Source organism: Phocoena phocoena, chromosome 7, assembly GCF_963924675.1.
Source record: "Phocoena phocoena chromosome 7, mPhoPho1.1, whole genome shotgun sequence".
NCBI classification, from domain to species: Eukaryota; Metazoa; Chordata; class Mammalia; order Artiodactyla; family Phocoenidae; genus Phocoena; species Phocoena phocoena.
The window spans coordinates 81,072,776-81,088,129 of record NC_089225.1 but is presented as its reverse complement, the minus strand read 5'-3'; the positions used below and the strand labels follow the sequence as shown (position 1 = coordinate 81,088,129).

General features: G+C 37.0%; 1 protein-coding gene across 1 annotated transcript in view; it reads left to right on the top strand.

The window, feature by feature from the left end:
- Positions 1–15,354, top strand: part of TRAK2 (trafficking kinesin protein 2) — a 60,423-nt gene that overhangs the window by 42,369 nt on the left and 2,700 nt on the right. The window contains exons 7-15 of the mRNA XM_065880089.1: positions 584–662; positions 2,116–2,246; positions 2,678–2,752; positions 3,695–3,832; positions 6,309–6,388; positions 6,693–6,890; positions 8,545–8,843; positions 10,156–10,422; positions 14,547–14,652. Coding sequence (XP_065736161.1) covers positions 584–662; positions 2,116–2,246; positions 2,678–2,752; positions 3,695–3,832; positions 6,309–6,388; positions 6,693–6,890; positions 8,545–8,843; positions 10,156–10,422; positions 14,547–14,652 — 1,373 coding nt within the window. The remainder of the gene's footprint in view (positions 1–583; positions 663–2,115; positions 2,247–2,677; positions 2,753–3,694; positions 3,833–6,308; positions 6,389–6,692; positions 6,891–8,544; positions 8,844–10,155; positions 10,423–14,546; positions 14,653–15,354) is intronic.

Genomic DNA, 15,354 nt, shown 5'->3' with positions numbered 1-15,354 from the left:
TAAGGACTTGCTATTGACATTGCAGTGGGGGGGGGGGGGGGGGCGGTGACAGCCAAGGCACAGGTGCTTGCCCTCCATTGTTACTTAGATCCCACTGAAAAGTGGATAACAGCAAGCTGACAGGTGGAATAGAGAAAGGCACAGCATAGAATGTAGAGCTTGTGGAGTTTACACAAATAACTAAATAATTACAACTAAGTTAAGAACTATATTGGAAAACTACAGTGTTTCATGAGCTTATATAATGGGGGGTTGGGGAATGGATCAAAGAAGTCCTACTTAAACATGTGACATTTTAGCTGAGGCTAAGGGTTAGCCTATCAGAGATATATGTAGTAGAGGGGAGGGGTTGGGGTGGGGATGAGTAGGCATGTGCGAAGGCCCTGAGAGGAATAAGGGGGAGATATTTGTCATGTCCTTTTCCATGGTCTTTATTTTATGATAGATAAAGCTTTATGAGTTTTTGTTTTCCTTTGTAAGTGATGAACTTTTATCTTTAAATAAGTAGTAAAGATTTTTTTAGTTAATACTATAAAATCATTAGAAGATATTATCACATACTGATTTTTTTTTTTTCTTGAAGGCTTGTCACATAAAGACAGAAACGATTACCTATGAAGAGAAGGAACAACAGCTTGTCAGTGATTGTGTTAAAGAACTTCGTAAGTGTTAATGTATTCTGTTTTATAGCCTTTGGGCAGTTCTTTGGTAGGATATCACTAACTCAGAAATTAGGTCAATGGTTTCAATAGAAGCATCTCAAGAAACAATTTTAAATAATTGCTGAAAATCTTGGAATATCACATTGAGCCCACAACTCTAAATAAAGTACCATATGTACTTTTAAGAAGTATCTTTGTTTCAAATTATCATCATCATTAAATAAAGACCTATATTTCTACCCATTATAGCGTGTTAGAATGAAAGTAACCAAAGCTCTTATTTTGTTGATGAGGAAATAGTCCTATAGAGAATATGATTTGCCAAAGTCAGAAAACTGATTAGTAGCAAATCTAGGGATTAAATGATGGTGTAAAACGTAACACTCAATGAGTATTTGTTAAATGCCAGCTCTGTGTCTATAAAGGAATATATTTTACTCTCTTGTATTGTTACCTAAAATTTTTTAAAGTAAATCAGTTGGAAAAAGATCAGCTTTACTAGAGAAAAAATTTTAATCTCTTTATAAATATTGATATATATAGCCTTTTATGTTGAAAGAGAAGGTATGATAACAACATATCAGATCATTTGAGCTGTGGGCTTCAGAATGTGGTACCTTGCACAGAATATTAGAGAACCAGAGTAATGTAAATTGAATCTTCTCCATCAACACTATCATTACCCACCTTTTACACTTTAAAAACAAAAAGCAATGACTTACCTAAGAGTTTATATTCTGGTCTCCTGTCTCCTTATTGCCATCCTTTGAATTGCTATAGACTTACATCGATTTAAAAATAGTTTTATATAACACTTAGAAATAGCTTTGCCACTTGGGTTTAGATGTCAAAATTTTTATATGAAACAAAGATTCCCCAGTGGAATTCTAAAGCATGCAAGAATGCTGCGTTGTAAGAATTGCTTTAGAGGCCCTACTCAGTTTGCTGGGTATCCCAGAAAGTCTCTCCTACAGAAGCATCTCAGTAGCTTTTACAGATTGTGACTGTTCCATTCTGGAAATATTCCTTTGTTAGATTTGTTAAGTTTGATTTTCATTTCTTTTGGGATCTTATTTACATTCCTGAAGAGTTTTCAAAGACATAAATATCTTGGCCCTTGCAAAGATATATAATTCACCTATCTCTTTTCAGCCTTCTTGTCCTTCATAAAGAAAAAGATTGAGGCAGAATCTTTAGCTTGCTTGCCTTTACAAGTTATCTCTTTTTAGCTTCAGTGCCTCCTATTAAATTCCCAGCATTAGTCTATTTCAGAAGAATCTTTAATTTTCTCTATTGGGTTATCCGGGTTTATTATTTTAAATTTATGTTAGAGAAAAATCAATTCGCGGTAGTCCAGTGCTTGTTACAAAACAGGATTTGGCCCACAGGCCATAGTTTACCAACCTCTGCCCTATATTTATATGAATTTTAAGTTTTTTATTTTGTTTTCCAGGTGAAACAAATGCTCAGATGTCCAGAATGACTGAAGAATTGTCTGGGAAGAGTGATGAACTGATTCGTTACCAAGAAGAGATTTCCTCTCTCTTGTCTCAGATTGTAGATCTTCAGCACAAACTTAAAGAAGTAGGTTCATTCATTCAACAGGTGTTTGTTAAGCACTGACCTAGTACTATGCACTCTGCTAAGTGCTAGATACATTAAGCAAAATAAACATGGTCCCCACCCTTTTACATTGCTTTAATCTGATTGCTGTTTTAGTCTTCTGTCATGAAATATCGTGAATAACTACTTTCAAATCACTATTTCTTTCCATAAAATGGATTTTCCTCAGAAAGTTGTGATGTGAACTACTGATTCATGCTCATCGTCCTCTGAACACCTTGATGGATTTTGTATTCTGCCCATTTTATTGCACTTATTTGGCTTTTGAAAGGTTAGCTTTTGATAATCCTCTGGACTACATCCCTGAAATACGTTCTTAAGATGTCTTAAAAAGAGAGTAACCTGTATTTTATATGGGAAGGCTTCACATGTCTCTTTTAATATGTTGTTAGCATGTGATTGAGAAGGAAGAGCTGAGACTTCACCTCCAAGCTTCCAAAGATGCCCAAAGACAACTGACGATGGAGGTAATGAAATCTTCCTTTATCTTGTGTTATATGGGAGGGGAGGAATGAATAGTTCCTTTCTTCTTTGTGAATAAGAATGGCTAAGGGTGATAACCAGATTTAAAACAACAACAGAAGATTAAGCTGAAAATTATGAGATCTAAGAAGTAAAGCTTTTTAAAGATTCTGTCTCTAAAATAATAGTAACAAGACAACATCCTTCTTGATTAATAGGAAAACCTTGAGTTTATAAGATTCTTTAGGAATACATGACCCTTTTACAGGTCTATATTAACTAACCCAACAGTTTTTAAAATAAGATAACCTGCATTTTTTAATAAGCACCCCTAGCCCTAGTGGTGCTGATGATCTAGTCCACATAACACACTCGAAGAAATTTTTGAAGTTAAAATGTTCTCTGAAAATTATGTACTCTTTTAACATGCTTGTGTATCTAACTATAAAAAAAAATTTTGAAACAAGGGAGAAGAAACTACTTGTTTAGGATGATTGAGCACCCTGACATCTTATTAAATACTTTGTAAACTTGATCTTGTCATTTACAGACTTCAGAGTTCATTCATGTTCATTATGTTTAAAAATATACATATCTAATATTCCACTAAACTAACTTGACCATAGCTATTATACTTCCTCTATAAGTTTTTTTTTTTTAAGGATAGGAAGCATTTACTATTGAATTGACAGTTATGGTTGTCTCAGCTACATTTCACATTTTTAGGAAATCATGCATATATATAATTCTGGCCAAGACACCCCTAAATCTGGCAGCTTGAAATATATATACTTTCCTTGCTTAGTCTGTTTCAGAGTCTTTGTATTAAATTTAAATTCATAAAATTAGTCCTCTGGATAAAATTTAAACTTATCCCAATGGGATTTTTTCCCCATTGTCATTTTGAGAATATAATAAGGAACACTAATTGCCATCCTATCTTTCAGCTGCATGAGTTACAAGACAGGAATATGGAGTGTCTGGGAATGTTACATGAATCGCAAGAAGAAATAAAGGAACTTCGGAATAGATCTGGCCCTGCTGCTCATCTCTACTTCTCCCAGCCATACGGAGTTTTTTCTGGGGTAAGGAACTGAGAAAGAAACTTGAGATTAGATGGTCCTGAGAGTAATATGGTTTCTAATGGTGTAAAGCATCTTGAGAAGAGGTAACATGGTTTGTCCTTGTTGATTGAATTTAATTATTGATTTAGGCCTTCATTTGCATATCTGTATCTACCTTAATAGTCTTTATTTATTGTAGCCTTCCTTCTAACAGTTGACCTTCCAGATTTATTGTATAAGATGAACCCTAAGGAAATTAAGGTTAGGTCTGTGTCCCATAGAGTTACTTAAACTACAGTCATCCTCCTTACCCTAATCCCACCACATACCACTTATTCAAATAGTGCTCTGAACATTTAAAACCTCTTTTAACAGATCTTGAGTTTCTTGCTATATTTAACTTCGGTTAGAGTGTAAGTCCCATGAGAGCAGGAATCATATTGATTTGATTCCTCAATAAACAATCTTTTTTTTGAAATAAAGAAATTAATGAAAACTTCTGAGTTTATGCCCGAATTTGTAATGTTGGTTCAAAGAGTTATTTTAATAATCTAGTTCTTAAACACTTACATGCAATCCTGTGAAATTTTTTAAAAGACTGAAACTATAAATTATAATAGATTTTCTAGAGAATATTGGGGCAGAATATTTTTTAATTTTGAGGTAATTTTAAACTTAGGTTAACGTTCCAACAATAGTACAAAAAACTCATATATCCTTCATCTAGATTTCTCAAATTTAATATTTTACTACATTTGTCATATCGTTCTCTTACTTTGTCTGGACCATTTAACAGTAAGTTGCAGATAACCCTGTTACCCCTTAATAATTCTGTGTGTATTCATTAAACAAGGATACTCTCAAGGACATTCTCCTACATGACCACATATAACCATCAACTTCTGGATATTGACATTGATACAATACTATCTCTGTCTCATCCACAGAACCCATTTAAATTTTGCCAACTGTCCCAACAGTGTCCTTTGAAGGATACATTGCATTTGGTTGTTTCAATCGGGGACAGTTCTTCTGTCTTTGTTTTGTCCTTCATGACCTTTGTAGAATGTCCTCAGTTTGGATTTGTCTGTTGTTTCCCCACAATTAGATTTAGGTAATGCCATGTTCTTCTCAGAACATTGTATTACAAGGCACACATTGTCTCTTTTTCCCATTGCTGATGATATTAATTGACTTTGATCGCTTGGTTAAGGTAGTACCTGCCAGTTTTTTCCATTGTAAAGTTAATCATTGTTAATAGTTAATTGAATTAATGTTACTAAATTAACTTTGCATTGATGAAAATTGTCAGATACTACCTTAACCAAGCGATCAAAGTTACTATTTTGGGGGTGATACTTTGAGACTGTTTATTCTGTTCCTCATCAAGCCTTTACCCACTAGTTTTAGCACCCATTGATGGGGATGTATCTGACTCAGTTATTACTATGATAATTGCCAATGGTGACTTTCTAATTCCATCATTTTTTCAACTTTTTTTAGTTGGCATTCTTTTATAAGTTAGAGCTTTTCTGTGTCATTTATGTATTCATTTGTTCATTTGGTTATGTCAGTCTAGACTCAGGGATTCCTATTTTAATCAGTGGATTATAATCCATTATTATTGTTTTTTATTTTGATACTTAAATTGTCCAAGATATGACCAGTGGGATCTCCTTCAAGCTTCTCTTGCCCTTTCCCTGGCCCAGTCCTGGGATCAGCCATTCTCCAAGGAGCTCTGGTTATTTTTAATGAGAAATGATATTTAGAATCCAAAATCTGGGTGCTAGGTATCCAGTGCCACTAGAGTACCATTGCTTTGAGGTCCCCTCAACAGATAGAGCTAGGAAATATGTGTAAGTTCATATACACCCACATAAACACATCTATATCTGTCTTTACATTCATGCCTATGTTTATATGTATATTTAAAATCATGAGTTCACACCAGTACCTCCAGTTCTAGTCATTGTTGGCACAGCCCCTCTGAGCATGACACCCATGCTAGTTGAATCTTCATCCCTGACCAGGGGAAGGGGAAGCTTACTTATTTTTCTTTTAACAATTTTTTATATTATAAAAGCTTTACATATTTATTATAGAAAAGTTAGAAATTACAGAGAAGCAAAAAGAAATTGCTAAATACCATCAAATCCCGACCTCCATAGAATCACTATTAACATCTTGGTTTATAGCCTTTCAAACCTTTTATTTTTGTGTGTCTGCATATGTAATACTTTTATTTATCATAATTGGTTTTTCCCACTGCTTTCTTGTAAAAATATATCATGAAAAAGTAGTTGGTTCTTGTTTAAAAGTTACATTTCCAGAATGTCTCTTTTCTTCCCCTGCATTTTAGCCTGTGAATGTTTTCTTTTATTATAACACCGAAAGTATTGGATTCTGGAAACTCCGTTAAATAATTTAAAGATAGTTTATTTCTCCTAACAGGCTTCTTAGATAATAACTGTTTGTAACATCAAACTCTTTTTCTTAGGAATCTCTGGCAGCTGAGATTGAGGGGACCATGCGTAAGAAGCTGAGTTTGGATGAGGAATCTTCTCTCTTTAAACAAAAGTAAGTTCAGATCACATGTGTTGTTACTCAACCATTGGGATGGAAATTAAACAGAAGCCACAATCCATAGTGATTGGTATTATGGGATTCAGTAGTAAATCTGCTTACTATTCGGTTTTTTCCTCGTAGTGCTTGCATCTGTGAGAGCATTCTCTTGTTCTGAAATTTATTTTCTAATAATTTCTCCAAAACTTCAGATGCTCTTCAGGGTGGCTTTATTTTTAATTAACTACACTTACATGTCTCTTTTCTAAAGCATTCCAGTGGTAGGCAGTGGCAATAATGAACACTTCTCTTTTGACAGAGCCCAACAAAAACGGGTATTTGATACTGTCAAGGTTGCCAATGACACACGGGGCTGCTCTGTCCCATTCCCAGCTCTGCTACCCATTCCAGGCTCCAACCGTTCAAGTGTCATCATGACAGCAAAACCTTTTGAATCTGGTTTACAACAAACAGAGGACAAAACAATCCAGAAGAGTAACTTGGAGGAAGATCCAGGGTAAGAAACATAGATTCACACACTCAAATTCCAGCATTGCTCTGTGCTGTCCCAAGGAAGTTCTGGAACTGTCAGTCTTCATTCAGTACTGATTCCCTGTATCATTATTTGTTAGATCATTGGAGTGAAAAAGTTTAATTAAGTGTATTCAAAATGGAGTTTTCATTGAACTATAAAATTCTTTACTGCTTTCGTCTCTGGTTTGGCAAAATTTGAGTCTAAATCTTGTGTTCAAAGTCAAATTTGTTTGAATCTGTTTGGTCATTGGCAGTTATGCATAGCATTACATGACACTTTCTCATAACCCATGGTCCTAATCTCAGTTGCTTTGGTGCCATTAGGATAAGCAATAATCTGGAATACCTATTGAGGAAAACTAGATTGCTCTTAATTTCCTATTTGGTTAAATTTAGATTTTTTTCTGCTTTTTATTAATTCAGTTCATTGAATTTTGTATAACTATAAATTAAAGAGAATGACTGGAAAGTCAGCTGAAAGTTTTTGAAAATTAGATGTTTGGCATCTGAGGGAAGTCTTTCTTAATGCAGAAACCCATTACCTTGGGTTTTCAATTGTATTGCCTGGTTTTAGGGGTAGATTCTATACACACAATAGCTTGATGTTTCAATACTACCTCATTGTACACAGTTACCTTAGGAAAAGATCTAACAAACAGATCTGTGTGAATTCACACATGGAATAACTAAAGCTTGGCTTGCTACTCTTTCTTTTGGTATCAGTTGTAAGATACCGCCAATTTTTTAAATGTTAATAAGTGAAAAACTGTGTATTGCAGAACTGTGAAAGTGCGGTATTTACAGATCTTGTTGGTTTCTTTTAAATGTTTGTAATATTCATAGAGGATTCTATGGCCTAAAGTAAATTTTTTCACGTTTTAATATTTTTGAAATTGTTTATCTTTTGCAGCTAATGACATGTCATAGTTTAATGGGTAGCATTTTTTTCTTTCTTAGTACATAAAATAATGATACCTCTTGCCTTCAGTGGTATTATAGATTCAGTGAAATATAATAATATTTAGTTTTTTGACTACCTAAACTGAATTTATAGATGGTCATTATCTGTAGGTTCATAAATTAAGTGAAACAGAAAAGTTAATAAATACAACATAATAAAGTATAGTTTTGCCTATCTGAAGTCACTTGAAATGACCTATAAAAACATTATATATATGGGCTTCCCTGGTGGCGTAGTGGTTAAGAAGCTGCCTGCCAATGCAGGGGACACGGGTTCAAGCCCTGATCCGGGAAGATCCCACATGCCGCGGAGCAACTAAGCCCATGCGCCATAACTACTGCGCCTGCACTCTAGAGCCTGCATGCCACAACTACTGAAGCCCGTGCACCACAACGAAGAGTAGCCCCCCGCTCGCCACAACTAGAGAAAGCCTGCATGCAGCAACGAAGACCCAGTGCAGCCAAAAATAAATAAATAAATTTATAAAAAATAAAAATATTATATATATATATTAGAGATTTGGGTTTGTTGTTACTATTTCTGTATTCCAGCTATCTAAGAAAAGATATGTGTTTTTAAGATCAATCTCTTGAACATTCACCATTGTGGAAAGGAGAGGTCTATGCTATGCTTATGCCCCTCACAGATCTAGTCGGTGAATGTGTTTTTCCCATAGGAACGTCCAGAAACTCTGTCAACCAGGACACTCTGCAGAGAGCGATTTGGCTACAGCCCTGCATCGCCTGAGTCTGCGGCGACAGAACTACTTAAGTGAGAAGCAGTTCTTTGCTGAAGAATGGCAACGGAAGATCCAGGTTCTGGCTGGCCAGAAAGAAGGGGGAAGTGACTGTGGCATCCCCACAGAGAGCCTTGCCTCCCTCTGCACCGACCAGTCGGAGATCACAGACCTGAGCAGTGCCAGTTGCCTTCGAGGTTTTATGCCTGAAAAATTGCAAATTGTCAAGCCCCTTGAAGGTAATAAGTAAGGAAGGGCTGTTTCTAAGCCATGTTGTTTGTTGGCTTTGCCTTCCCCTGGAATTGAGATTTCTCTTGTAATTATAAGAACCCTAAATGCAGAAGACGTCTTTATTATCCCTAAATCTTCGCTGTTTGTGTGACCATGCAGAACTTTGTGGAAAATGAATGAAGAGATTTGCATTCTCCAAGCCATCAACTGTCAGTTCTCTTCTACTGATACTGTTTTTTTACAACTGTGAGGGAGGAGGAGTAATCTTTTCTTGTCCTTTGCTAAGGAATATCCTTGATAGCGGTTTTCATGGTAAGATAAACAGGATATGATAGATGAATAAAAATAATCTATATGTAATGCTTCATCTCTACCTTCCTTTTCAAAAAAAAGTTCTTTACCCAAAAAGTGTCAGTTACTTATGGATATGTGTGTCTGTATTTTTCTTTGTTCAGTTCTGTTAATTTCAGGTCAGTTTCTATTCTCTCCTAAGAACTTGAATTCAAAACAGATCTCTTTGTTTTATGGAATATTGACACTATTCAAATGATCCTCTGCTAGTATCATGAAAGAGTCTGCATTAGACAAAATTTTGAGTCAGTAACCTATAAGGACCCCTCACACTCAAAGGTGCTATAAGTTCCTTTTATTCATTAATAGTACAGGTATTTGTCAGAGTTGCCACTTTTAGGATTATATGACTATTAGTGACAGTTAGACACTGCAGGTACTTGGGATGATCATTCACCAGTATTCGAAGACAGAAACCATGAGGATTGATCCTCCTTTTTTTATCATCTCCTTCGCTTTCCTACTCTCCCCAAGAGCCTGGTGAAAGGAGAGTCATGAGCACATATGAGTCTTGAGAAATATACAAAAAAACCCATGGTAATTCAAGGTGCCTTCCAACCTAGGAGCCTGGCTTTTGAGTTCAAAGTTCATAGGCATAGTTCCAGGACAAAGGAGTATTAATTTTTGTCACCTGGGAAAATAGAACCCGACGTGATACGTATCTTCTTTCTCATCACTGCCTCAGCATCCTAGTTTCTATTAAGGGTGTTGTCTTGGTTTTTTTCACCCCTGCTTTAGATTTCCTTTTTAAAGTTAACTTTTGAAATGAACAGATTATTATTCATACCTTTATCATCTTGTTAATCTTCCACAGATAACTTTAATTTACAAATTTTACCAAAATATTAAGACCAAATAAGTAGTTTTATTATTATCATGACTTTTTTACACATACAGTTTTAGCTTCTTTCAAGATTTAATATTTGTGGGAAATTTAAAACATGTTCCTTTTTTGGTTTGCGTACTCAGGATCACAAACTCTGCACCAATGGCAGCAGCTTGCTCAACCAAATTTAGGAACCATTCTTGACCCACGACCAGGTGTCATCACTAAAGGCTTTACCCAGTTGCCCAAGGATGCCATCTATCACCTCTCAGATTTAGAAGAAGATGAAGAGGAAGGTATCACTTTTCAGGTTCAGCAACCTCTTCAAGTGGAACAGAAACCATCAATATCCCAGCCAGTAACAGGAATCTTCTTGCCGCCCATGACTTCAGCTGGTGGTCCAGTTACAGGTGAGAAGAGTGCTTGGTTGAGTGTAGTCCAGTAAACAGTAGTACTTTGCTTTCTGCGTAACTGTATGGTCAGCTGACTGACTCTATATAAATCTTACTGGAGTGTACTCAGTCTTGACTATAAGACAATAGAAATCTATAGCATAAGTGCCCCTTCTAATTCTCTCCACTTCTTAGCCAACCTGCATAAATAGATAGGCAGAGAGAGAGCAGTTCAGCCAGTGGTTCACAAAACTTTTGGACTCAGGATCTCTTTACACTCTTAAAAATCGTTAAGAATTCCAGAGAGCGTCTGTGTGGGTTGTATCTACCGATATTTACCTATTAGAAATCAAAACTGAGAAATTATAAAAATATTTATTGACTCATTATTTTAAAAGAGTTACATGTTAACACAAATAATATGTTTTATGAAAAATAGCTGTATTTTTTTAAGTAGTTTACAAAGTGGTTTAGTTTTACAGTTTTGCAAGTCTCTAATTTATGGCTTAACAGAAGATAGCAGGATTCTTGTGTCAGCTTCTACATTCAGTCTATTACAATATGTTGTTTTGGTTGAGGACTATGAAGAAAATACAGCCTCATCATCATCAAAAAGTCTACAAACAATAAATTCTGCAGAGGGTGTGGAGAAAAAGGAACCCTCCTACACTGTTGGTGGGAATGTAAATTGGTGCAGCCACTATTGAGAACAGTATGAAGGTTCCTTAAAAAGCTAAAAATAGGGGCTTCCCTGGTGGCACAGTGGTTGAGAGCCCGCCTGCCAATGCAGGGGACACGGGTTCGTGCCCCTGTCCGGGAAGATCCCACATGCCGCAGAGCGGCTGGGCCCGTGAGCCATGGCCGCTGAGCCTGCGCATCTGGAGCCTGTGCTCCGCAACGGGAGAGGCCACAACAGTGAGAGGCCCGCGTACCGCCAAAAAAAAACTAAAAATAGAACTACCATATGATTCCTGGGCATGTATTCAGAGAAAACCATAATTCAGAAAGATACATGATGCACCCCAGTGTTCATTGCAGCACTATTTACAATAGCCAAGACATGGAAGCAACCTAAATGTCCATGAACAGATGAATGGATAAAGAAGATGTGGTACATATATACAATGGAATACCACTCAGCCATAAAAAAGAATGAAATAATGCCATTTGCAGCAACATGGTTGGACCTAGAGATTATTATACTAAGTAAGCCAGACAGAGAAAGTCAGAAATCATATGTTATTGCTTTTATGTGGAATCTTAAAAAAATTGATATAAATGAATTTATATACAAAACAGAGATAGACCCACAGACATAGAAAACAAACTTATGGTTACCAAAGGGGTGAGGAGGGTGGGGAGGGGATAAATTAGGAGTTTAATAATAAATTAATAATTTATTTAATAATAAATTAGGGATTAGCATATACACACTACTATATATAAAATAGATAACCAACAAGGACCTACTGTATAGCACAGGGAACTATGCTCAATATTTTGTAATAATACATAAGGGAAAAGAATATGAAAAAGAAAAAATATATATTTATTTATGTAACTGAATCACTTTGCTATATACCTGAAACTAACAGAACATTGTAAATCAACTATACCTCAATAGAAAAATAAAATGAAATAAAAAGAATTTAAAATTTAAAAAAAGAAAGGAAATACAGCCTCACACAGATACATGGTTGGAAAAGGAAAGAGTATTTTAATAGCCTCTTCAGGTATTTGTGGATATTCTTTGATATTACACCAAAACTTGATAAGTGGTAGTCTCTTTAAGGTTTGTAGCAATGTGAATCTAAAACCCTATCAGTGAATTTTTCATACTTTGTTACATTAAAATCTATTAGTCTGTCCTGCTCTTTGAATGCATCTTTTACCCATGCATGATTTTGTTAACATAATGCATTGGTCATTTGGAAAATATTGGTTCACTGGGTTATGCAGATCTTCCGAATGTTGACCCATTTCATTATAGAATATATTAAAATCATATATATCACCATCTGTCTCATTGGGTAAGTCTTTTTGTATTAGGAAGCTTTCAAGCTCTCAGCGATGGATACAAGTCTACCAAAACACTTATTTTCACTTGAAAGCTCAAATTTCATCACTGGCAGCAAATCCTGTCAGCTATTTTCTTGAAGAGACAGGCTCACTACATTCTTTTTCAAGAAAATGTTGCCAAATATCCAAGTCTGAATAACTGTAGTTTTTGTATTAATTGTTCTTTCAAGTAAAAATGGTGTTCTGTGAAAAAAATGCAAAAATTGCATATGTGCTTTTCCTCTAGATAACCATTGTATCTAGCAGAGTGCTTAATGCTTCCCATTTCATCACACAGAATATTAAAGTTTCAAGGGTCAAGATTTTTTTTTAATTAATTAATTTATTTATTTTTGGCTGCTCTGGGTCTTCATTGCTGCACACAGGCTTCCTCTAGTTGCAGCGAGCAGGGGCTACTCTTCATTGCGGTGTGCGGACTTCTCATTGCAGTGGCTTCTCTTATTGTGGAGCATGGCCTCTAGGCACGGGGCTTCAGTAGTTGTGGCATGTAGGCTCAGTAGTTGTGGCTCACGGGCTCTAGAGCACAGGCTCAATAGTTGCGGCACATGGGCTTAGTTGCTCCGCGGCATGTGGGACCTTCCTGGACCAGGGCTCGAACCCGTGTTCCCTGCCTTGGCAGGCAGATTCTTAACCACTGTGCCACCAGGGAAGCCCAAGGGTCAAGATTTTTTTTATATATATAAATTTATTTTATTTTTATTTATTTATTATTTTTGGCTGTGTTGGGTCTTCATTGCTGTGCGCGGGCTTTCTCTAGTTGCGGCGAGCCGGGGCTACTCTTCCTTGCAGTGTGTGGGCTTCTCATTGCGGTGGCTTCTCTTGTGGCGGAGCGTGGGCTCTAGAGCGCATGGGCTTCAGTAGATGAGGCGCATGAGCTCAGTAGTTGTGGCTCGTGGGCTCTAGAACACAGGCTCAGTAGTTGTGGCGCACGGACTTAGTTGCTCCGTGGCTTGTGGGATCTTCCTGGATCAGGGCTTGAACCCATGTCCCCTGCATTGGCAGGCGGATTCTTAACTACTGCACCACTAGGGAAGCCCCTGACAGGCGGGTTCTTAACCACTGCGCCACCAGGGAAGTCCCCCAAGGGTCAAGATTTAATAAATAATTTTTACTGCTTCATCAGGACATTCTGATATGAATTTGGCTTTTTTTTTCCTACTGTAATTGGACAATAGTGATGAATACTAGTACAGCTTGGTGCCATTGCCTTGATTTGTGCTACAGAGCCAGCAGCTTTACCCACTATTACTTTTGCACCAGCAGTGCAAGTGCCAACCCAGTCAAAAAGGCAGATAGCATCTTAACATTGCTATGAAAGTAGTTTTGACCTGTAGACTCACACAAGGTGCAAACAACACTTCGAGAACCACTGGAGTAGATAGTTTGGCTAGAAAGATTGGACGACTAGTTCTTGATTTGGTATTTTTTTCTAATGTTTTTTTTCAGAATGTGTTTTTCTCTTGTTTCTAAGCTATATTAAATCCTTTTGAATTACAGTTTCAAATTATTGGAAGGATTCAGCTACATACTAACCAGTGGATACTAATACAATATGTAGGGCTTCCCTGGTGGCACAGTGGTTAAGAATCCGCCTGCCTATGCAGGGGACACAGGTTCCAGCCCTGGTCCGGGAAGATCCCACATGCTGGGGAGCAACTAAGCCCGTGCGCTACAACTACTGAGCCTGCGCTCTAGAGCCTGCGAGCCACAACTACTGAGCCTGTGTGCCACAACTACTGAAGCCCACATGCCTAGAAGCCCTTCTCCGCAATGAGAAGCCATCGCAATGAGAAGCCCGCACACCACAACGAAGAGTAGCCCCTACTCGCCACAACTAGAGAAAGCCCACACACAGCAACGAAGACCCAATGCAGCCAAAAATAAATAAATAAATAAATTCATGGGGAAAAAATGAAATATGTATATTTCATTTCTAGATTTGGGAATTTTTGTATAAAAGGCACCAGATAAATGCTGTATTATTAATAGTAATGACAAACTTTTTACATTATTAACCTAGTCTTTCAATTTTGTGTTTGATTCCCTAAAACTGTCTACTTCAGCTGCAACCTCAAACCCAGGAAAGTGTCTCTCCTGCACAAACTCAACATTCACCTTCACCACCTGTAGGATATTACATCCTTCTGATATTACTCAGGTTACCCCCAGGTAAGAGGGGCTGGGCAATATGAGGCCTTACTTCTTTCCTCAACTCTGTTTTCTTGAATTTCTTTTTTAAATTACTGTCATTTTAATTCCCAGAATTTTAATTAATGTCCTGTGATAATTTGTCTTTAGAATATTTTCACATTGTATTTTCTCATTTGATCATTATAACTCTTTGAAGTAGGCAAGCCAAGCGAGTATGTAGTGTCTAAATGAAGAAAATGAGGCGTAGAAAGTTCAAGTGACTGGTCCAAGGGCAGGCAGGTAGTAAATGACCCAGCTGAAACTATACCCAGAGTTAGCCAGACTGCAAGATTGGAGGGACTAGTCCTCTGCACAAGACTGCCCTCATTTCTGATATGACCTGCAAGTTCAGGGGCTTCCCAAAACCATGCTCTTGTTTGATAAATTTTCTAGAAGGACTCACAGAACTCACTGAAAGCTGTTATGTACGTGGTTACTGTTTATTACAGGGAAAGGTTACAGGATAAAATTAGCCAAAGGAAGAGACACATAAGTCAGAGTCTGGGAGGGTTCCACACATGAAACCTCCCTGTCCTTAGGAATCATTACTTTCCTGGTATCAGTGTTTGATAGTGCACACAGAGTATTGCCAACCAGGGAAGCTCACCTGAGCCTTAGTGTCCAGATTTTTTTTACTGAGGCTTCACTGTGTAAGGCATGATTGATTGATTACCTATATAG